Source organism: Sinohyriopsis cumingii, chromosome 6, assembly GCF_028554795.1.
Source record: "Sinohyriopsis cumingii isolate HCF-2022 chromosome 6, ASM2855479v2, whole genome shotgun sequence".
Lineage (NCBI taxonomy): Eukaryota > Metazoa > Mollusca > Bivalvia > Unionida > Unionidae > Sinohyriopsis > Sinohyriopsis cumingii.
This window is the reverse complement of record NC_142966.1, coordinates 129,789,107-129,814,587: the sequence shown is the minus strand read 5'-3', so window position 1 is coordinate 129,814,587 and position 25,481 is coordinate 129,789,107. Positions and strand designations below refer to the sequence as shown.

General features: G+C 34.7%; 1 protein-coding gene across 1 annotated transcript in view; it reads left to right on the top strand.

The window, feature by feature from the left end:
• Nucleotides 1-25,481, top strand: part of LOC149797953 (putative protein FAM10A4) — a 54,077-nt gene that overhangs the window by 3,663 nt on the left and 24,933 nt on the right. The window contains exons 2-6 of the mRNA XM_089963022.1: nucleotides 11,476-11,610; nucleotides 15,385-15,433; nucleotides 16,922-17,003; nucleotides 21,302-21,439; nucleotides 24,172-24,256. Of these exons, the coding sequence (XP_089819148.1) occupies nucleotides 11,492-11,610; nucleotides 15,385-15,433; nucleotides 16,922-17,003; nucleotides 21,302-21,439; nucleotides 24,172-24,256 (473 nt within the window). The 5' untranslated portion in view covers nucleotides 11,476-11,491. The remainder of the gene's footprint in view (nucleotides 1-11,475; nucleotides 11,611-15,384; nucleotides 15,434-16,921; nucleotides 17,004-21,301; nucleotides 21,440-24,171; nucleotides 24,257-25,481) is intronic.

The following is a 25,481-nucleotide window of genomic DNA, read 5'->3' as shown; positions in this document are numbered from 1 at the left end:
CAGCAACAGTAACAGTGAAAGAGTATTTTCTCTAGTGAGGAAAAATAAGACAGACTTTAGGGCCTCCTTAGCTGCAGAACATTTGTCAGCAATTTTAGTCACCAAGATCAACCAGCCGGCAAGAAGTCTGAACTGTTTAGAAAACAAATTTACGATCAAGCAGTTGAGGAAGTTCAAGTCTGCCACAGTATCATGTCTTGATAAATAAATATTTCTGCATATATGTAGTGTTTTAGTTTTATATTGTGATCTTGATATAGTGTAGTATTGACAGTCAGAGTGGATGGAGTTATTGTCATGGTATATTTCACAAATTAATGTCCAAATTCACGACTTTTTATCCCTCTTTTCACTAATTGTGAGCCTGGAAGGTTGGCAGCTATGTACATATATTGGTATATGAAATCATTTTTTGATTTGCTCCTTTTCCTTTATAACACCCTAAATTTGTTTAAATGATGTTTAAACTGCTATTTTGTGAGTGATCTGCTCTTCTTCACTTCTTTCAGTTACAATAATTATTATAAACATTTATCACATAGTTTGTGCACTTTGCCCATGGTGTGTGCAGTTGAATATTTTTGATGTTATAACGTGAACATGTCACTTTATGTGATTCCGATTAGTCCAGATAAGCCCATGAAATTATTGTGCAGTATTTTCCTTACTGATTGGCTGTGATAGTGGGAAAACTTTTTAACCCAGCCTTCTGGAATTTTGTGTTTTAAGTCTAAAGTTAGTCACAAAAAAATTACTATTAAGAAGTCACATCTTTAAAACTACTACTGTATTATCAAAGCACATTTTTATTATTATTTCAAACTTTTTTTTAAAAAATCACCTTAGATACATGTGAGTTGAAGTATACTTTTCGAAGATAAATGGTTGTGAGTGAACCGATAAGCTAGCATTAACCAATACAGCTAGTATCAGTTTTGTGCATTGTTTATTGTCTTCCTTTCCTTGTTTCAGTCAGATTACTTGTTTAAAATGGACAATGTTTTTGATTTGAATTAATTACAAAGATGTAATTTGATCTATTGTTATAATTTGTCAACAGAAATTATAAGTAACTTGTACAGAATCTCACTTGAATAAACAGATACCAAATTGTTGTATGTAAGTACTGAATAGACCTTTATATTACCAAGTAAACTTAAACATCATATGAAAAATAATGTTTTACTTTTTGTTTCTTTTTGCATACTGTGCATAATATAGGAAAATGAGATGAACTTGTTCTGGAGCTTTTAGGTCGATAACCGCTTTTTGTAATCTCTCTCTCTCTCATATGGAATCCAAATCACAACTGCACAGGTGATCGTTAAATAAATTGTACATTTTTGTATTCACTTCAGTAACAATACAGGAATCCCCGATTGAAAAATTTTCTCCATTTAACTGCCTCATCATTGACACCAAGTCAAAAATATGTTCCTGCAATGAAAGTTTTTTTGATTCTGCTTATGTTTTGAGGAATTTTTCACCAGTATGAGTTTAAACAATAATACTAAAATGCTTATTAATGTTAACCAAATGTTACTTTTTTAATGCCTGACATGTTCATATTTTTTTGGAATTGTTAGAATTAAAATGTTTAAATCTACATGTTTTTATCTATTCAGAATTGAAGTACACCAATTGCATCATCGTGTTACAATTAATAGTACAAAAATGGCAATTTTGGGCATATGGACATTTGTGGAATTTGAGTCAGGACTTGTGATTGTTTTAGTCACCAGAAATTGCCTGTCTTAAAAAAATTCCTTTCAGATCTAAGTACATAAAAATACTTTAATCCATTCCTTATTATTCTTGAAACAAATTTGTTTTGTAATGAAAGGAAAAAAATACCCTGGATGGAAATGACTTTCTATCCTTCGATAGTGCTTTTCCATGCACATGCAGTCAGAATCATCAGAAGTCACCAGTAATCCTAATCGATGTGCCATATTCCAGTCAAGGGAATTGTTGTGTATATTCAGCCTCCTGATTGTGATTTTGGTTTGGTTCTATCCTTTTTGTTAATTTGGAATTTAATTGTCGATGTCCTTTGGAACAATAGGATAAAGTTTTGTATTTCAAGAGAACTCATCAAGGTGTGCCTCTCCTCATGTCAGTGTGTGATTGTTCAGATTTCTTTAAATAAAGTTAAAGCATGAACTTACTGCAAAAGATGTCCATCAGCCTTTTCTATGTACTAAATATACAAGACTTTTGAAATGAATTTTTTTAAGTGTGCAAATATATGGTTGAAATAAAGTGATGGATTCTTTAGATTGTATCTGGTTGTAAATCACACTAGACATCTCAGTCTTTCCCTGGGTGGTCTTCATTCATTAGCTGTTAAAATGTTAATAAGTAATGTTGACCAGCCCCTCCATAGTTGAGTTGCCATGGTGCTGTAGTGATTTGTAAGTATTTATCCCTCCACCATGGAGCACTATAACAAAGCAAATGTGGAGTGGATTAAATTGCCCAATATGATGCAATGGGAATTGACAATTTCATGAGTTGTACATGTATTTGCAGATTAAATTTTGTCAAAGTGTTGACATTTCCTGTCTCTTAACTTTTTTCATATTTTTTAACTCATAAAGACATATGATAGTTCATTGAAAAAGAAAACACCAAGATTACTGAAAGGTTTCATTGTAAATGTGAATACTGACATAAACTCCCTTACACTTAGCCAGATACTTAAGATAAGGGAAGGTGAATGTTTAGGACAGGCAATAATCACTTAAAGGACAAAGACAAACAAAGAAAATTACACAAATAATATTACATTTATTGACATATGTGGCGCTCTGCAGTTTTAAATTTGCATAGGGTTTGAATTTTAATGAAAGAGAATTTTCCTGGCTTTCCTCACTGGTTATACTGTCTATTTAAAAAAGACCTTGTATATCTTTGAACAATACGTTCAAAGAACCTTTTAATTCCTTTATTTTGGTGTATGATTGATTGGTGTAATATGGGTTAAAGATTATACAGCTTGGCCTTACTCTAGATGTGCACATTTCAAAAAAGTGCTAGCTCCACTTGGTCATTTTCACTTCCTAAACTTAGAGGTAAATTAAAAGAGCAGATAACTTTTATTACATTTTATGTATTTGGTAATTTATTCATTGCACTTTCAGAAGCAGGAATTGTCTAGTCTGGCAAAATTCGTTTTCCATATTTTAATAGCTGCTATGGATAGTGTACTTTAGACTAATTCAGGCTGATTTTTTGAGCACAAGGGAGCAGTCATTTTAGTTAGAAGTGTGCTTAGATCATGTACAATTTCCAAAAGTACAATATCCAAAGAAATGTCAGCAACATTACATTAAAGTAGCATAGAGGTATGCCAATATTCTCTCCATTGTGCATGTTTTAAATGCAAACAACTTCACCTTACATGCATCACTCTATCAAAAGTGCATAATAACTGATGAGCGCCCCCATAACACTAATAAGGCACACACTCAACACATTCCCACTAACAGTACCTCACATCATGGTAATAAAATGAGAAAGTAAGATTAATAGAAACTAATTTAAGTCTGTTATTAAGCTGTCTATTTGAATTGTCTACTTCTAGTTCTACCATTGTACTATATTAGGAACTCACCAAAGTCAGTTTTCTCACATGTACCCTGATTTGAATATCACTACACAGATCCGCTTCATGAATATACATGGTTTATTATCCTTAAGTCACACACACACACACATATATATGATTTGCATAATGTGATAAGGATTTATTTAATACCTAGTGCATTGGATGATGGATGGCATTGTATATACTTTGAGCATACGCATTGACTGGTTCCCCACTTTGTTTGTTCCCTGCTTTGCGCTCTTCTATTTGTATAGCAGAGTGCAATGCAAGGAACATACAGAACAATGAACCAGACTAGCATAGGCAATGTTATGATGGAGTAGCTTTCCTAATCTGTCGAGCTCGGCAAGCTGTCATCTAGATGTTTAACCTCAATGCTTGTTGCACTAGAAAGTGATCTCCAGATTAAAATGTCGTGAACTAAAAATCATTAGCGAAGAAAGTGAAAGAAGCAGAACACAAAAGAGTAACTGGATAACTTTAATGAAAAATGGAGAAAACAATTCCCTTGACTGGAATATGGCACATCGATTAGGATTACTGGTGTGACCTCTGATCATGTGATTGCAAAGACTGCAAGAGTAAATAATCCTTTCATGACAGGGTTTTAGGCAGCATGGGTGTCTTGCAGGATTACTTGCTTTTCTTCACAATCACGATGTCAGTATTGCTCTGTGAGTATATCATCGATACACTCTTGGTAACATGTTACATGCAAAGTGTTAATTTGACAGATTTTTGTGAAAAATACCACAAAGAAATCAAGGTCTTTGTGCAACTGCAATTTCTAGTTACTGAACTTTTATCTTATTATATTTTTATCTAAGAAGCTATGTACTGGAGCATACTATTTTCATGGTTCTTATCCATTTTAGCATAAGCTTGCATGTGGTTATTTAATAAAAACATAACCTGTCTAGCAGAGAAATGAGGTCAGTGATAAGAAATACTTGTCCCAGGATTGAGTACTTGGGCAGTTTTTTACAGAGCGCTGATCTATCTATCCAGTTTGGCATATTTAATTTTCCAAAGTTAAACTGTCTCACTGATGATCATTAATAGTATTTAAAAAAAACAATTCTTGAAATGACTGTTTACCTTTTGAAAAATGAAATCTTATTTAATTTTGAATGAACTGGAATAATAGAATATATCCAACTCAATACAAAAGGCAGTGACAAAAAAGACAATGCGTTTGGTGGTACAAATGTGAGATGTACTGAAACAACAGTTTTTAATGATCTTCTAAAGCACGTTTATTTTTAAATTAAAAGCCAGTTTATAAAGAAAAGTGAACAACTTCATTATAAAAAGATAATTATTCTCAATTATATTGATCATGATTATAGAACTAATATTCAACAATGTAACCTGCCTGCCCCAACCATTTCACTGGATTTCCATCCATTTCGTGTTTTTTCCAAGGTCCATTGGTAACCTGTGCCTTCGCCTATATCACTGTCTGTTTTCAGGTCCTGTTAGGAACAACTTATTGAGGCCAGGGAGATGTGTACTTTGATATAATAAAAAATAATATGTTGAAGATGCTGATTTAATTATGAAATATATAACTATGTCAGTCTTAAAAATATGCACAAATTATAATTAAAAATAAAAACCCAGTAACTTTATCACACTATTATTGTAAAGTTATTCTGATACAATTATTAGCTGTGAGTAAAGTTGCTAGTACATGTTCATTAGCCGACTGGCTCTCTGTTATGATGGGAGGTTGATTTGCTCCCTTGGAATAGTAAGAATTTTTATGGGGACTTCAGGGATGGTCCTGGTTTCAAAAAGCTGTCGCCAAAAAAATCGCCAACCTCAATATTTTGTCACCAATTTTCAAAAAGTGTCGCCAGAACAAGTAGTGTACATTTTTTCAATGTTAATTTAGTGTATTAATGTAACAGGCAATGAAAATTACAAAAGATGGGTTAGTTAATACTCTAATTACAACAAGCATTAACAAAATGTTACAAAGTGTTACATGAAGACCCGTCGCGATTTTAGGGCTGCCCACTTGTTGAATGTAGTTTCAAAGTCTAAATTTTCACATGTGTACATGCTGATTCTCATTAAATTCTCGAGAGATGAGATGCAGAGTTTATTTCTGATGTCAGTTTTTATGAGGTTCAACTTACTGAATCCACATTCAGTCTACAGTGCTGACAGGTGACACCAGTAGTCTCTCAGCAGCCCCCCGCCCCTCTTATGGCTAGCTTCACAAAACTTGTAGTGAATTGCTTCCTAAATCCCAAGAATGATCACTGAATGCTGTATAAATTTTCTCGACAAGCAAAATAGGATCTCCATTCCCACGAATGAAACTTACAGGAGTCAACACCTGGCAATATTGGACCGTATATATAAGCATAGATTCACACCCAATTTAGGGATTCTTTCACCCCAGTATTTTGAGAAATAAATAATTATTATTAATTATGCAAAACCGTTTTTTTTTTTTTTGCTGTTTCTTGTTGCGGAGTTTAAGTCTCTGCAGCAGTAACACGGATTGATGGCAAAAGAAAAAGATCAATTAGTAAAATGCTGTACTGGCGACAGATATAATTGTGATTGAGATTTTTTCCATTTGCTTTGTATTTATACACAGTAGTCGGTACTTCAAAGGTTATCAGTTTTCTATGAAGGTTCAGCAAAACTACTGTATTGGTATATGTAAAAAAAAACAACAAAAAAACCCAGAAGGATTAGCCATTCAATTAATTGTATCTGTTCTATTCGCGTCTTCAGAAGTCGGTCAGTTGTAGGTATAGTTCGGTAGCATGATTGACTGTATCACAGCATACAGTACTCAGCCCAGATGTCAGCATAAGCAGATTGTGATGTAACAATGGACTGTAAAGATCGGGTTGTCAATACGAACATAGGATCGTTTGTGTAACAGATTGATTCCAGTACATTGCTTAGTCAAGTTTGTGGCTTCCTTTCGTTCTCTCTTTTAATTTACCCAGTCCAAATCCATGATTGTATGTACAAATTAAATAACCAAAAAGTATGTCGCCAAAAAAATCGCCAGATGGGATATTTTTATTGCCAATAAGGAAAAAAAATCGCAATTTGCGACATTAGCGAAGCCCAGGACGATCCCTGGGACTTGCTAAATGGAAAAAAGAGAATATGTAAAATGGAGTTTCAGTTCACAGCTGATATTGATACTAACTGGCCAGTGAATTATGAAGTCTTTATCTACTTTATTTTATTTCATGCTGGAGAAATTGGAAAATATGCATATGCAAAATAATAGCAAAAACAAAGTAGAGTTCTATTTTCAACGGCTTAAAAAACCTCAAGGCCAGTTTCAGCCAAACATGGTATGAAAGTCTTTCAGTTTTGTTCAAATGATTCTGGTCCACTATCAAATATGTCCAACATTATTAAAACAAAAATGACTTCTTTTTATATAAAATATGCTCAGTATAATAGGACCAGATTTGACAGAAGTATAAAATTTGTACAAATGATTGTCTACCATGAAATATGGCCATGGTTCCTGTCATGGTGCCTGCCTGTGATTACGTAAGTCAAGAACAAAGGAATTTGTTAGAAGCCATGTATAAATGTTAGACCCCACAGCTATAGTGGTCCTGTTCGTAATTGTTATGAGAGCCAGCTTTGTTGGGTTTCAAAAATCACATGTGGATGTTGAAAGCTTTGTTCAAGAACAAAGGACCCTTATTGGCGTTGTAAATATCACTACGTTGACAGACTGTCAGAGCATTGTCAGCGGAGTTGAATAGAACAGGGTAGAGTCGATATCCAGTCAGAATTGAGAGAGGGTGTGGTCACCATTTAAATCTGAATTTAATTGACTTCGGTAATTGTGAATCATGCTGGAAAGTTAAGACAATAACTCCGGGAAAGCCACTCGTAAACTGGTGGGAAATTTTAAGGAAAGACAAAGCTTGGTAAAGGAAGCTTTTAGGGGACAGACTTCCGGTGTGGTTTAGTCCCGAGTCTCTAGGAGAGAGATGGAATAGAGACTAGTGGAGAAGTCGATTGTGAATCGAAGGCTAGTCTGAGAGCAGAGTCAAGGAGGAGGAGGAAAACGAATCGAGGAGGAGGAATTGGAGAAAGAGCAGTCTAGGAGAAGGTGTTGGGAGGGAAGTTGGAAGGAGAGAAGAAATTGGTGGGATAGGAGAGATACGGAGAAGTAGAAAACAAGGACAGGTGGAAAAGCGATCTCACACTATAAATCAAGGATGCAATAGGCTATCACTTGGTTGAGAGGAAGAAGAGTGATTGGGAAATTATTATCATTTGAATATTGAATTGTATTGTTATTCTTTTGAATTTTACCTTTTGTGTTCTCATTAATTTAACTGTTAGCATTGCTGACTGGGGGCTCGGAGCCTTACCTCTTTCCATCACTAATTTCACTCCCTACAAAATCGAGCCTGGGGTGGGACTTGTATAGTAATTTAAATAATATATTGGGAGCAACCCTACCAAATGCCATAGTTCCTAAAACAGGAAAACCTTTTAGTAACTTCAGACAAAAAACTACTCTTTCTACAAAGTTTGACATGAAGAATCCAAAATCACTAATGGACAGAAACGCCAATGTACTGTCAAACAAGGACAAAGATATAAGAGAAATGTTTAAACAACTGTTTGGTAATATATACTGAAGTTTGTACAGAAAACATCCCACTTACCAAGAGTCCTTTGCATTGAGTTATTATGCAGTTGTCAGGGGAGTGGTATAGGGCTCACTTGGGTTTACTGTTTTTTGGATTGAGATCTCAGACTTCCTATGGTGGTGGGATTGAATGTGATGGCAAAGCAAACGCATAACATAAAAAATGTCCAGATGATGACTTTGGTGAACTGCTGGTGTTAAGTGATTTCAGATGGGAACATCTAAGAATACACTTTGTGTTTGGGCAAAGAAAACATGACATAGGTAGTCGTGTCTCAAAACAAGGGAGACGACCCATGTTCTGTCCCATTTAGGAAGATCATAATGAGATAAAATTGGAAAAATGATATGTTACAGATTATTCTGAAAACACGATTTCAATACAAAAAGCAGTGTGACGTGTAATATAGAAGATACTGATGCCTCTAATGAATAGGGTCATAGTACAATTGAACAGTGCAATGCCAGGCTAAAATGGTCTGTAGGAAATACTAAGAAGTACCTGAGCATGTTTTTTTATATACATCTCTGATTTGTTCATTAGGTGGAAATTTTTGTTTTATAGTCTCCACAGTGAGTCACCCACTTGTTTTTATTTGGGTTCATTATTGTGCAGTAAATGAAATTAACTGAATACAAGTAGGTCTAGCCAGAGGATCTTAGTAGAGACTAATTTATCTAATGTAATGGGTGCTTGTGCACTGCTTGTTGTACCGGATCATCTTGCAACAACAGCCATGGAATTTATCTTATATTTATTTGAAGTCAGAAGGACTAGTATGTTCAGATATTTTCAAGTCCTGCTGAATATTCACTAGTCCTTCACACAGGATGAAAATTACTTGTCTGATATCAGATTTTCTAGCCATCAGATAATGGATTGGACAACAATTAATTTTGAGCCTTCATCAAATCTTTTGGAGTGGTGTTTGGGGACCTGTTGAGAGTGTCTGTTTAGACATGACTGACCACTTTAATACAGGACTTAATGGCCTGCTAACTCTAGAACCAGCTGGCTGACATGTTTCTCAAAGAGTATAGCTGCTGAGCTTTGTTAATATCTATTTTTTAAATTAAAAATCAAATCTATGATTTGAAATGGTAAAATCCATTAGTTTTATCATAGTTCCTTCATGGACATTTTGAGTTAATTAATTACCATTAGTTTTAAAGAGCCATTCCTGATGAAATAGTATAGGAAGAAAAGATTTGTTAAAAATATGTTTAAAATCTTGAACTTAAAAAGTGTGCCACAATATAGTTTTTACATTTAATTTGTTACAAAATTTAGTCGTTAATTCTGGTTTGAGATACATATATTGGTTTTACAGGCATTCATTTTGGACAGTACAATAACCGAGACTTAATTACTGGTGAGTATTTGAGGAGTTTATTAAGATGCTTGATCTTATCATGATTGCAGATTTTGACATTGGTTTTCGTAAAATGTCTTGCCCATGGACACATTATTTGAGCTAACATACCTAAAGCTGTACCGATTAATTGGCCATACTCATATAATCGGGCCGATTATTGGAACAATTGGTATAATCAGTATTGGCAGAAATAATCGGTGCTAATGTAAACAAATTACCAAAATATAAATTTAATCATAACATTCATCTTTACATGGCTTGAATTTTAAATCAGAATTAAATAGTGGAAATTAAGGAATAAACATTTGATTTGGAGGTTAATTGAAAGACAGTATATTCTTAAAAGTAAATACTTTTTTAACACACTTGCAGTAAACTACCGCTGATTGTCTGCTCACAAAAAATTATCAATACTATGCATGCACTCATCCCAATCACAGCAGCCAGCCAGCCAATGAGGCCTCGTGTGGCTGTTGAACTTCCGACATACACATTACAGAGCAGAGATGGTCCAGGCTTTTAAAAAGTTGTCACCAAAAAACTTGCCAATCTCAATATTTTGTGACCAATTTTCAAAAAATGTTGCCAGATTAAGTAGTCAATATTTTTCCACGACTATTAATGTAATAGTCAATGAAAATTGAAAAAGATGGGATAGTTATTACTTTACTGACAAAAAGCAATATAGCCATAATATTACGAAATAAATCATTACATGACTGTTTTGCACTACTTCCATGGTCTTTGCTTTGCACGTCACCGTTAGTGCATATGTCTAACTTATTTTACCTGAAATAAATGCATTATCAAATGTAAAATATCTACTTTCCTTCAGTCTTTCTTTTTTTAATAGAAACATCAAGTATTAAGCAAATCTATTTTATGTATATTATTTTCCAGAATAATAGTTTTATAAGAAACTTTATTTACATAATGATATTTTAATACTAAAACCCTATGATCGTACTTTGCAATGTAAGATAAGTGACATATAATGCGACTGTTGATTTCGCACATTCAGGAATTAAATGCCGCACCTCCCTTTTATGGCTAGCTTCACAAAGTACATCTCCATCAACCAGGAGTTCAGAAATTTATTTTTCCTGCACTTTACATGGTTTGCTTTTTAGTGAACTGCTTCCTAAATCGCCAGGAATGATCACTGAATGCTGTAGATTTTTTCTTGACAAGCAAATTATGATCTCCATTCCCACCAATGAAACTTACACAAGTCAACTTGACCTTGCATTACTGTACCATATATATAAGCATTGATTACCATCATTCAGTTAAAAGGAATGAAGAAACATATCACAGAGCATATGTGCCCCCAAAAAACCAATTCAGAATAAACATGTTATTTAGTAGAGTTTTATTTGCATATATGAGTTAACAGTAAGAAGTAAGGTGGGATATAAAATGTGGGAAATAGTTATCACATGTATGGTAGCTGAACTGTTAACATAAATCTGCACCCATGTTAGGCATTGTTAATTATAACAAAAATAGGGCATGGTTTACTTGTCAATCAAATGCTAGTGCTTTCACTTACTATAGAACAGGTGGTTTCTTGAAATAATCGGTCTCATAATCGGTATTGGCAATTTTAATAATTGGCTATATGCAGTATCGGCATAATATGCAAAAAGTGACATTGGTACAGCTTTAAACATACCTCCAGGTGTGACATCATCACTCTTGAACCTTTTATATTTCACTAGTTAAATGCAACAAAAATACGGAGTAGGCTGAACCAATGCCATATTGATAATATGTGTCATAATTGTCCAACAAGCTGTTTGTATGATAATTATTGGAAATTTCAGATAATCAGGCAGCAAAATGAGTGGCATTCCTAACGACCAGTTACAATCTCTCAAGACATTCATTGAAGTATGCAAGCGGAACCCGAGCATGCTCTTCCTCCCAGAACTGGAGTTCTTCAAAAATTACATTGAGAGGTAAGCCAACGTTTTTCAGTGATTTAGCTGCATGTAAATAAAGGGGTGCATTCCCACAAACACTTGCACACTGCAGGCCCCTAATGTCCTTACCTGTGCCTTTAGTGTCCTTGACTCAGCCTTTCCACCCCTCATTTTTGTTCTTCTGGGTTCATTCACCCAGTCTCTCTCCAGATCAGTAAAAATTCTCCATAGCATTTGTTTGTCCTTTTTAGTATGTAATTTGTATATTGTTTGATGTAGAATACCAATGTGATTTTGTCAGGTTTTAGCTCGCCTTGCCATAAAGTTAAGTAAGCTTTTTGTATGGCCCATCATCCATCATGTGTCCTTCAACATTTGCTTGTTGCCATTTTGGAGACCATATTTTTGATCCAATTTGGGTATGCTTGTGGGCTTTATATCAAGCTCTTGGACTGTTCGATGATGAGTAAAATTTGTGTTTATTAAGGATGTGATTTTGCATCTGATTCTGTGAGTTTCTCACCACTCCAGAGGCAATATTTCTGTTTTGATCATACTTGAAATATACTTGTCATCACAATCTTGGATGAGTTGGATAATGAGCAAGTTTCATATTGATGAAGAGATCTTGAATTTGATAGCAGAGAATTGTTGTTACGCTGGAGGCCATATTTCTAATCCAGTTTTGATCAGACTTGGATTGTAAGCTTACATCATCAAGATCTCAGATGAGGTAGACAATTAGTGAGGTTCACACATATTGATTACGAGATCTTGTATCTGTGATTGAGCTTGTTGCCACTTTGGAAGCTATATTATGATAATACTTTAATTAGACTTGGAAATATCAGCAAGATCTTGCGCAAAGTTTGTACTGGGCAAGATTCATCAATTTTGATGAGGTGATCTTGCATCTGATCGCCTGAGCTTGTTGCCACTCTAGAGACTGTTTCTGATTTTTGATGAGTAAACAGTCATATAAACTGTCAATATCTGGGATAAATACAATTTTGAATGAGATTCACACATCTGATTGGCTGAAGTTGTCATTCTAGTGATTTTATTTCTGATCTGATTTTGATTAAACTTGGTAAGTAGGCTTATGTCATCATGATGTCAAATGAATATTTTTATAGAAAGCTTTACACAAAAATGAGATGATCTTGCATTTGATTGGCTGATATTCTTTCCATCTGAGATAATCGTAATTCTGACCAGATTGTGATAAAATTTGGTTTTGGGTTTTGGTTTAGTTTGGTTTGGTTTGATGTTGTATGGCACAGCAACACAAATAGGTTATTTAGTGCTGAGGCAATTAGCATAAAGTGTCTTGCCCAATGACACACCATGCTAGCTGAACCAGGCTGGCCCAGTGGTAGGATTGACAAGTGGATGGACGAGTTTTATAATGGGTAACACTTATGCATATTACTGAGGTAGAATTGCATCAGATTGGCAAGCATTTATTTTTAAAATCTAGAGACTTTATAACTGTTAGATTTTGATCAAAATTGGTAAAAAGGCTTATATCATCAAGATTTCAGACAAGAACATTATGAACAGATCCACTCAAATTAATGAGGTGATCTTACACTTGACTGGCTGACATTGTTAAGACACCAGCACTTAAGTTTCTAATAAGGTTTTGATCAAGCCTGTAAAATAGTCTTGTGTTGTCAAGATGTCAGATGAATATAATTAATAGCAAGTTCACTGTACGTTTCTAAAATAATCTTGTATCTGAGTGGCTGGGCTTGTTATCACTGTTGACTGAATCTCAAATGGATTTTGCCTCATTGTGGCATATAAGTTTATATCACATCCTAAACATGTTTTGTAACAAATTAGATCTGCATGTATTGATCAGGTGATTAACATCTGATTGACTGAGGATATTGCCTCTCTTGAGACTATATTTTTCATCCATTGTTTTTTATAAAACATGGCAGACTATAGTAAAATAGGTAATAAATATCAAAATGATGTAAGTACTCGTGGCATGTTTATATAGGTTTATTGTCCAGCAATGCTTTATATGCCTGGTTAGTGAAATGGTCAGCTATAAAGTTGTTAAAGTCTGTTGAGTGATATCAGACCCACTTGGGCCTTTTGTTCTTTGCACCAACAATATACAAGGACATCAAGCCTTTTAGGTTCTAATGTATTATGCCAGTGTGTAATCAATATTTCTACTATCATTATAAAATTTGTCCTAAACTTTCAGCAAGTTCTTAACAGCTTCATGGCAAATTTAAAGCAAATTTACAGTGACTTTTCTTGCACCTGGACAATGCATGTTTATATGAGTATATGTTGATACAGATTATGTTACTCTTCAATCAAGTATTGCCTTTATTATAGAAAAGTTATATAAAAAAATGAAATAGCTTTCTAAATATCAGTGAACAAAATTTGACCAAAATTAAAGAAAGCACCCTGGCATGAAGATATTTAAAATTTATACCAGTGATGCTGATCTATCACAAAGTATGGCCACTGTTACTAATGATAACAATTTTTAAAACCTTTTTCTTTCAAGATCCACTGAATGGAATTTGAATAAATTTTACAGAAATCATTGGAGATAAAGGTCTATTGATTTATCTTGTATATACTGTAGACATGGAGTTGATGGACCATTTTAGTATATGCTGTTGTTGGGTGCAATTCAGTGTAGTTCAGTGACATGCAGGTGTTTTATTGTGGTGCTAGTTGTACTACTCTCGCCAAGTCAAAATACCCTCAATTCCTGTCAAAAATGATATTACATGACCAGTTTCTAACACTTGCAGCAGGTGGTAACTCCATGGGTTGTAAATTGATTCCAGTGCAGTTCCAATCCAACTCCATACTTACCAGCTGGATTTCACACATTATAGTGAGGTGTGAATCTGTGGCAGTCATACAGGTGTGAGTGAAAATGACAAGTACACTTTGTGTGTATTGCATACATGCCAATCATTACACTTTTGGCATAATCATTATGCTTTATATTTACCAGATTACATCTTGTACTCACCTGTATATAGATTCCTGTTACATTAAAAAATAAAAAAAGCATTTATAAATTTATCTTTGTTATTTTTATTATCATCTCCCTAATCCTACTTATCATATAAATTTGAGAATATTCTGAAAATGAAGAATGCTTCAGAAGAGTACCATATGAGTTAATTTGTCCATTCTAGACCTACAAGTACTTTCCTTATTTTCTATTTATAGGACTATATATCACCAATTTCCAAGAAAACATGGGTTTGTTGAATTTGAAAGACTGTCTTGCAGATTCATTATATTGATAATCAAGTTAAGTAGCAGACCAGTCTGTACTTTTAAAGAAAATGTCACCAGATGTTTAGCGAAATGGGATTTTACAGTTTGTCTTGTGGATGAAAATTATTAGAGCAGATGGATCTTTTTAAACTTAAGAACATGTCTTATCAGAAAAGGGACAAATCGACAACACTTTTTCAAATTTGAAAAGAAGATTATGAGAGTGATGTGATACAACACTCTGATTGAGCACGAAAGAATTTGTGGACTTCATGATCATTAAGTGAAAGCTAGACACGATCAGTAGAATAGTTGAGTGTTGAATATAAATAATTTGTAAGTATGTTTTGTGTTTGTATTTTGCTTCTAATTAGATTGTGCATTTTGGCACAAATTATGCTTATAACTCTCTTGTGGTTGGCTTTTATGGTATCATTTGTATATTCCTTTTGGATTTCTCGTGTGTCACATGTACATTTAAGAGATGGTAGAAATTGTTCTGTCACATAAATGATTTCAGTTGCATTTTTATTTCAGTCTGGGTGGCAAGATTCCTTCAAAAACGGTTCCTCAACAGGAAACACAGGTATATTTCACAGTCTTCAACAGTTTAAAGGATGCAAAAATGCAGTTGAGAGAGAGAGAGAGAGAGAGAGAGAGAAAAAATTTAGCCAATGGGGTGTTTCTCACCCACTCCCAGCTATAACCCTTTACCTCATGCAAGCGCCTTTGGACGCCTCTACTCCATTTACATGGAAATGCCTTTGGATGCCTCTACCTCATTCTCATGGTAGTGCCTTTTGACGCCTTTTCTATACTCTGAAGTCATCTGTCAACAGAATGTTCTAGTTAATTATATCCTACTTTTACTCTTTTCAAACTTGGCAAAAGACTTTTTGACTGATGAATGACTTAACAGTACACAAGTAATCTAAAACAAATTATGCCATCACATTATTCAGTCTTGAATAATTCCAAAGCATGAAATAAATCACAAAGAATAATGTCTAATAAATCATTACTGAATAATACATAAATTAAAATACCTGGATTTTTTTCAAATGTTTCACTGGTTGAAGCAGATTAATCACCAAAAAAATGATTAAAGTTTGTCCGCTTTGACAACTGGTTTCACAAGTGGCTAAATTTTCGTTTTGTTGAATTGATTATAATATGGTGTTAAATCAAACAAAAGCCAGTATTTGATCAAAAGTTAATCCAGTCAAATCATAATTTAACTTAGATGTCAAAGATAATCTCGAAACAATCTAACCTTGAAATTTAAGTTATGCATACCTATTATACACAGGTGTGTTATTGTTGGCTGATAAAGTGTAAACGTTAATCTTGCTAATATTGATCACTGGCACATACAGTAAATTTGTTATGGACAGTGATTACTCAGAAGGAAATTATGCCAGAGGCAAATCAAGGGTAATTAATACTGATGTTCAAATCAATGTGCATCATAAAAATGCACAGGTTAGAATTTCTGTGATCCAAAACGGGTCAAATTTAAATTATAGTATCTAATCCTGAGGCTATGTGTCTGTTGAGAACCCTGCCTAATAATACAACTGACATCAACCCATGTTGGAAACGGTGTAGCTAAACATAATTAAAACAAAACATGTCAATAGGCAGTAATGGTTTAGAAATCTAATTATTATTTTATATGGTAATATGTTATTTTTAGCGGTTTCATACAATTTAACAGCTTGTTTAGTGTAACATTGCTTCAGGACATCGATATCAACATAGTAAACTTCCGATTTACACATATTTGACTTAACTGTATCGTGAGTTTTTGCAAGTTAATATTACCACCCAAGCAGAAAAATACATCCAGACATTCTCATCAGCCATGTATAAATGCATAGCATGGGTTCCCAAGAACAAAATGCCATTTTTTATGTGTTTGACCAGGATGAAGATTTGGCACTCCAGTGATGGATGGATTGGAGTCGTATGAATTTGATGTGAGGTTTCTTGGGAACAGAATATGTGTAATCGGGGGTTTACTGTACACTTGTAATAGAGCAATTATAGGTGATAATAATTTTCTATTTTTTAGGCACCTACATCACCTAAAGCTAAACCCAAACACAAACCTGAACCTGAACTAGAAGAAGAAGAAAGCGAGGAGAGTGAAATTGGTAAGTTTATTCAAATATTATTGACATGAGTGTCTTTATTTTTTAGGAAAACTACCTTTGAGATATAGTGGATACATTTTAGTAGATAAATTGTGATTGGAAAATACAAAACATTTTTGCTCTGCATGAATTTGGCTAGAATTGTTAAGTGGCTGAAACAGTCCCTTAGCCTCACATCTGGGAAAATGAAAGTCTTGGTGGGGCTACTGAAAATTTCCATGTAGTTTGTGAGGAGCAAGCCAGCTTTTTCAATATGAAAGGGTCAGACAACTGCCTATTACTCACTCTGATTCACATCTAAGGTGTGGAAATAATCTTTCGGATAAATTGGGTGCTTTTACAACTTCCATCTAGGATATGCAGTTGTGAAAATATTTGAATTTTTGTGGGCAGATAGTAGAGTTTGCAAAATGAAAGCACTTGATTGTGCCTGTATTTAATTTGATAAGGAAAAAGGCATCCGAGCAAGTTTAGTACAGAAAAAGCATTTAGACTTCAACAGTGTTAATATGGGTTGCTAGTTATGTGATATTCTTGTTTATTTGGCCTCAAGTACCCATCAGCGATGTCAGAACAGAGCTTTACAGCACTAATTCTTATGGAGATAAGACAACAACTTAATGTGATAACTTATTAGGGTGGACATTTCTCATTGTAGGACTACCAAGATATAGTGTACAGTAGGTTTTGATTTATTAATGAATTTGAATGATTGATATCAACTTGATAATAGTTATGTCACACTCACTGATGTTTTTTTAGCAGTATGTTGACCCACAATTCCTTGTTATAATTTTGAAGAACAAATCTGTACTGGATGTGCTAGTGGCGATTCGTTCAGTTGTGCTTCAGTGCTGGTTCAAAACTTTGATTGGACAGATGAGTTATTTTATGGTGGAAATGCATCCTGGTTAAAGCAAAATTTGCTAGATGGTTGGAAAGGTCAGAAGAGAAAGTCTTTGGACTTCTACCCTTTCCTCAGTGGGGGGGGGGGTTTAGTCTTAGATAGTTGCACCCTCAGCTACAGCATCTTTCTCTTTCCAGCATCCTGATTGGTGTTCATCTAGTCCTTTTGTCAGGGCTTTGTAGAGTATCACAGATATATATGGGTCCAGGAGCATCTTCCCCTATCACAGACTCTCATGTTCTTTTGCCAATCCAAACTGGCTAAATTAAGGGAAGAGGTACACAGCTCTCTGCAGAAGGATGCATTGAGAGGGTGGAAAATGACCAGCCAGGCTTTCTGTTCACAGATATCTCTGGTGTCAGAAAAGGTTTAAAGTTTTAGCTCATTTCAACCTTAAACTGATATCTTTGGGAGGAATGCTTCAAGACAGAGACTACTAACTCAGCAGTAGCTGCAGCTCACTGGAGCTCATTGTGGATCCCCATCTTCCATTATTTTAATGTCTGATGCACAACATCCTCAGTGGCGTGTCCCTCTGTTGATTAATGGTAACCTTTGTTGGTCTGGGAGGAAGCAAGCCTTTATATAAACAATTAGGAAATGTGGGTAGTGTTCCTTGCCTTACAGGGGGTTTCAACCTCATAAGGCATCATTGCATGATGGTCACCTCAGACAACATGTCTGGGAGGTTTTTGTGTGGAAGCCTGGAGCTTTCCTCCATTGGGCAGCCTCAGAAGAGTTCATTCTTTGAGTCCACCCTTAGTTGACTTGTTCAATATGAGACTGAACTACACGCTTCTCTTTTGTGTTTCTTGGTCCCACTTCATAGGGCCTGGTTAGTAGACAAATTCAGTGTAAGGGTGTGATCATCTGTATGTGGTGTATACCTTCCCACCTTTAAAAATATGTCTGCAAGTGTTCCTAAAGTGATGATCTCCACTTCTAGACTCATCCTGATAGCTCTCCCCTGGCTCCAACAGTTGTGTTTCAGTGGTCTACTCAACTTTTTGGTAGCTGACACTAGGAGATTACCATCACAGCACATGGTTTCTCTCCTCCACAAGAACAAGAATGGGTTTTTATTTGGGATGTAGAGTCTTTAATGGTTCAGTCAGCAAACAAACCGTTTATTTAGGCCTGAGCTTATGGTTTGGACCTTTGTCTATCTGGCATCTTTCATCGTGCATCAACCATTGCTTGTTACCACTCTGAAGGTCCTAATTTTGATCCTGTTTTGATCAAACTTGGAAAATGGGCTAATACTTTAAGAATGAAGACCATAGAAAATTTTGGTAATGAAAAGGAGCACAGTGCTCATTGGTTAGCATGATAGACTCATGACTGAAAGGGTGTAAGTTAGAATCCCACCATAAGACCAGACTGGGTCAGTTACAGGGGCATTGTTTGTTGGCAAGGCACTTTACTCCAATTGCCTTGGCACTAAATAACCTACTTATGTTGCTGTGCTGTAAAGCACTGAAAGAGACCAATCAATAGTGAGTAAGATCCATGCATAATAATGAGTTGATCATTCATCTGATTGGCTGAGTTGGTTTCATTATGGATCCTTGTTTCAGTTGATTTGATAAATCTTGAAATATTGGCTTGAGGTTGACAGTGAGATGTGTGCATATTAATGTGATGTTACATCTGATTGCCTGAGGTTGTTGCCACTATGGAGGTCATATTTCTGGTTCAGTTTTGATAAAACATGGAATGTAGCTTTTATGATCAGTTTATCACAGAAGTTTGATAATGGGCAAGATCTACACACAGTAATCCGGTAAACCTGAAACATATTGCTGAATTTGTTACCACTCGGGAGTCTGTGTTTCTGTTTTGATTTTAACCAGACTTGGTAAATATTATTCATCAGGATGGGTACATTAATGAGGTTATATCCCCATGTATCAATGAAGCAGTCTGGCATCTGATTGGCTGATCTTGCTAACATTCTAGTGACTTTATTTCTGATTAGATTTTGATCAAACCTCTTAAATAGGCTTATATCAAGAGATTAAACAAAGCTTTGTTACGAGTAAAATCTATGTTTTGTTGAAGTGACCCGTTTGATTGATCTGCTTACTGTTTGAGAGAGAGAGTATTATTAACCTGACTTTAATCAAATGTTGTAAACAGGCTAAACATATTTGTAGAATTTTGTTATTAACAGAACCTTTATGTATTAATGACATGAGCTTGCACCTAATTGGCTGAGCTTTTTACCTGTTTTGAAGCCGTATGTTTTATATGATTTTAATTGAATTTGGTAAATTTTCTTGTACATTATTATGAAGATTGCTGTTAAATATGAATAGAATCAAGATCCATGCATATTAATGTCATCTAGCATAAACTGGAAACGTTTTGAATTACATTTGTTAAATTGGTCTTGTTTCATCACAATGTTGAATCTGTTTCATACTGAGCAAGGTCTATGCATATTTATGAGGTAATCTTGTATCTGATTTGCTTGATTTGTTAAAACCCTGGAGATTGAATATCTATCAAATTTTGGTCCAATTTTGTCAAATAAGCTTACATCATCATTGTTTTAGGATCTATAATAAGTGAGATCAGCACGTATTAATGGGATCTTACATCTGTTTGGCTGAGCTTATTTTCTCTCTAGAGACTTTTTCTCATGATAAAACTTGGTAAAAAGGTTTATATCATCAAGGTCAACCATGAGTTTGATTAAAAGACTGTGTATATTAAGTATTTTCTTTGTAAGGAACCTTTATCAGACTATTAGAATTGGTAAAATTGACATGATTTTAAGTGTAGGAGATAGTTTACTCAGGGTTCTGTTCTTACAAAATTACATAAGCTTTAATCTAAACCAGGCAAGCAGTGTGGGACCTACTTGGGCCTTTTGTTATCAGGTTACATATCCTGTATAAGTGTATTAAAACAATAGTATTTGCTTAACCCTGAAATTTTGTTTTTAAAAATAGTAAGAAATTATAAGCAAGGACTTTCTGGGTTTGGTAGTGGTGAGCATGTTTTTTCCAGTACCTTGAATTTCTGGTCCTGGTGCCTTGTCACCAAAATAGCGAAACAAGAAGTTCTGATTTGAGGCTTATGTTTTATCAGTCCTAATCAATCAGGTGATTTCAACCAGATTCCTTGTAAGTGAACATATAAAACTGGATAAGCCTGGGAAACTATAAAAGAGGGCAAAACATGCATGATTGGTCAGTGGCAGTAAATACTTGCAAGTCAGGTTAATGATGTTGGGTCTCTGATTAAAATTGATTTTACAGTTGTCAGTATAATGGACTTTCACTGTAAAAGAAATGTGATGTTGGGTTTTTATTTTTAACATTATCAAGGAGTGATGCATTCAAAGGGATTTGATTATCAAATGGCAAGCTTTGTTTCATTTCAGAGTTGGACAATACTGGTGTGATAGAGGACTTGGACGATTTGAAGCCAGAATATGTGGAGGAAAATATTGAGGTCACAGAAGAGATGTTGGAGCAGTCAGATCAGAAGAGATCAGAAGCCATGTCAGCAGTGAGTGAAGGTAAAGTTTATTTTTTCGGACCTTCTAGGAAAATACATCTGGATCAGAATGATTAATGGATAAAATGACAATTACTTGGTTGACACTACAAATTTAAGTAGTTTCCAGATTTTACTTTAGAATATTCAGTCAATCTTTTTAACAGAACAGTGTTGCTCAATTCAATTTTCCATTTGGTTGTTGCCTTTATTTCACTGTACTTTTTACCCATTATCTACAAGTGTTTCCCTAAATATTCACCTATTTCTTTGATATTTTTCTTTTAGACATATTTGTCCCTTATTTTTTATTAAAAGACATGGAAACATTAGGTTGGGCCCAACATTTTGGTCTAGTTCATTTATCAGCCTTCTGCATAATTGTTTAGTGGAGTTTGACCTCTTAATTATCTGACTGGCTCTTTTTGTCTTGAACAACTCATTTGTCTCCCACCTTTTCAGAGAAAAGCAGGAGGCATAGTATCTGTGTTTATCCCTCTGTCTGTCCATCTATCCATCACACTTTCCCTTCCACTCTATAACTTTATATTGTCTATAGAAGTTGTGTTGCATTGCACATTTGATGTCTCGATCATGACTTGATATTGTACATTTCCATGACACTTTTTGTTATGCTTGACAAATTTAAAGCCACTTGAGACTAAGGGATGAAACTTGATAAACATGTACATCAACACTAGACAGTGTGTTTCGTGTACTACATTGAGGGTCCTATATTGAAGGTCAAGGTCATATCTCAGTATTTTCTATCACAGTTTCTTTTCCACTCAGTAACTTTAGAATTGCTTGAGATTAAATGATGAAGCATCAATTACATGTAAGTCATCATTAGCAGGTCATTTGTGTACCACATTGTCTTAACTGTTACCATTATGGTGTTTTATTTTTAAGTTTTCTGTTACACTTTCCTTTCAAGCTATGATCTTAGAGCCAATTAAGATGAAGGGATGAAATATGGTATCAGTAAAAGTGTGTCCCATACCACTTTGAGACTGCTCTGGTGGCCTAGTGGCTAGAGCATCTGTCTTGGATGTTTGAGGTCATGGATTTGATCCCCTTCTGAGTCATACCAAAGACATAATGGTACTAACAGCTGCCTCGCTTGTCGCTCTGCATCAAGAGGTTACTGTTAGGACTGGTTGGCCTGGTGTCGGGATAATGTGACATGGTGGGACATCATGCTACATGTCTGCGCCAGGATGCCCCAGTGCTAAACTTTAGTATAAACTGCCACACTGCAGACATCATTGTGATATGACTGAAAAATTGTTAAAGCTACATTAAAAATCCAAATCAAACACACACACGCACACACACCACTTTGAGGGTCTTGTCTTGGAGGTCGAAGTTATGGTGTTACATTTTGAATTTTTCTGTTACACTTTTATTCCCACTAATTTTAGAACCATTTGTGACGAAGGTGTGATATTTGGTGTGACATTATATAAATCATAACTAATGGTGTGTTGCATAACACATTCAGTTTCTATCTTCAGGATCAAGGTCAATATTTTAGGTTTTAATAGCATTTAACAACTGTTGAAAATAAGTGGATGAAGCTTTGTTTTGTTTTATTCTTGTATATGGTCACTAGAAGATGTATTGCACATTTAAGGTCATATTGTCAAGGTAACAGGTCAGTATCTTAAGGTTTCTTTTGTTTTTGTTTCATATCATAAAAGCTGTTTGAGATGCAGAGATTATCTATGGTACACTTGTGTTTTTCAGTTTGATAACATCTCACTTATCACAGGCAAGTTTTTTTCCCAAGATCAAGGTCATTGATAAAACTATTTATCCCTTATCATTTTTCCTCTAATGCATTTTTTGAGATAGGGCAACGAAACTTGGTTACTTCTGATGGTTGCCCAATAATATTACTGCTTTTGTAAGAACCCACTTATCTCTTATTATTTCAGTTCAGTTTAGTATTCATTTTCACATTACAACCATACTTTCTTTTCCACAAAGCAAAATTCCCTATTGATGACTTAGTATGATTGTATCTTTATTGGATCACATTTCATGTTGAATACTTGCAGACCATTTCTTATTCTAACCAATAGACTTGAGTGTTAATTTGGCCTGCTGATATGACAAAAAATGTTCAGGACTGCGGGTCAGTATATGAGCTAAAGCTCTTTGGTAAGAAACATGTAACAAGTTCCTACATTTTTTTAAGAGGAAAAAGAAAATTTGACAGATTGTTTAAATTTTTTTAATGGGCAGATTTGTTTTTTTTAAAAGACATTATAATGGCTTGAAAACAGTGCCCCAGCAAAGAGTTTCTTATAGAATGGAAGGCCACATGTAGCAACAGGGGCACTGTTGTTGAAGGAAGGGACACATTTTGCAACTATGGGGCATTATTATGATAAAAAGACCTGATGCAGTTGATGCAATTTAGACTCATCTTTTTTAAATTATGAACTGGTTAAAGGAGATTGATACATTTATCCTATGTTAAATTTAAAGAAATGATCTGGAGAAAGGCAGGAAAGTTGGGCTCTGTCTAGAAGGACAGAGTAGAGTGGCTAAAATGGCACTGAAGATAGAAAGGAGGACATTGAGAGTTTGGTTTGTGGGGGTAATGGATGAGCCCCACTCTTTATATCTAGCTGGAAAGCATATGCATATCACTTGTGTAAATTTTTGTGTCACTCTACAATGTTTGTATAAAAAAAAATGCATGTACATACATGGCTTTTTATTATCTCTTTTTGTGTTTCACAGGGAACTTGCAGCAAGCCATCTCCCTATTTACAGAGGCAATGAAAACGAATCCAAATTCAGCATTGCTTTATGCCAAGAGAGCAAGGTTCGTCATTTATGTTTTAATAAACTCTGTTAATCAAGAACTTTAAACCAGTATTTTCAGTGATAGGGACAGAGAACTTGTAAACTTTTCCAGAAATTTTACTTGTGACTTCCTAATTATAGCTGTAGAATTAAGCTTGTTTGCTGATATATGCATGGAAAAAAATGTCAGCAGCTTTGATTTAGCTCTCTGCATATATGCTAAGTATTTGCAATTAACAACTTAATCAGCTTAATTACTCAGTGGAGATTAAACCTGTTTGCTCAAAGATGCATGCAAATGAACTGCAGTATAATATCTGTTGTAGAGATATACATCATTACTCAGATCTGCCAACTCATACAATATTGCTGTCTTACGAAAATTACCCTTAAATACGGACTTAGGCATACAAGCAAAACTACAGAAAAATGATGGTTGCCGAAAAATCCGGATAAATGGTTCATCATTGTTTTATTTGGATCCATGCTTCATCTTAGAATGAGTGAAATTGGACAGGGAACCAGACTAACTTTACATCACACCCCAGATGCTTTAAACTGCACCTATTTGTTCATGCGAAGCATCTGCATGATCAAACTGTTGCTTATATATTTTTTAATAATGGCATCCAGAAAGTGATGCATGTTTAAGATGAAAGGGAAAATAAGCTTATAGAAAAGTGTTAATAATCAACACAGAAGAATAGAAAGGAGTATCCAGATTCTTGTGAATAAAAGCTGGAAAGGACACAGTTGCGTTTATTGGACATCATATGCCAATTTGTTTATGTCTTGTGGTGGGAGATATGATTGCTGTCGTCATGTGAAATGGAAAAGAATTTCCAAGAATTATGACAAGTTGAGAGATATCAGCAAGCCATTGAGTTGCATAGGGTTTGGAACTAAAGTTTGTGCAACTGTACTAGTGGTAAATAAAGTTGATGTGTACTTTACAACATTTTCAGTTGAACATAATGTTTATCATCGATGCGTTGAACTTTTAATTACATTTTCCAGCTTTACAATATCAGTTATTGATATTTTGTTACACCTTACTGAAAACTGGCCACTCTTACAGAAAAAAACTCAACTGCCTTACTGAGATGGACTTGTCAGGGTTTGCAGATCTGCATTATTTGCCATCTTGTTTTTAGTTTTATTTTTTCTTTATATGACAAATCCTCAAAATTAAGTACTTATGAATGTGTATTTTTAAGCAAATTATGAAATTTGTTCCCCTCAAA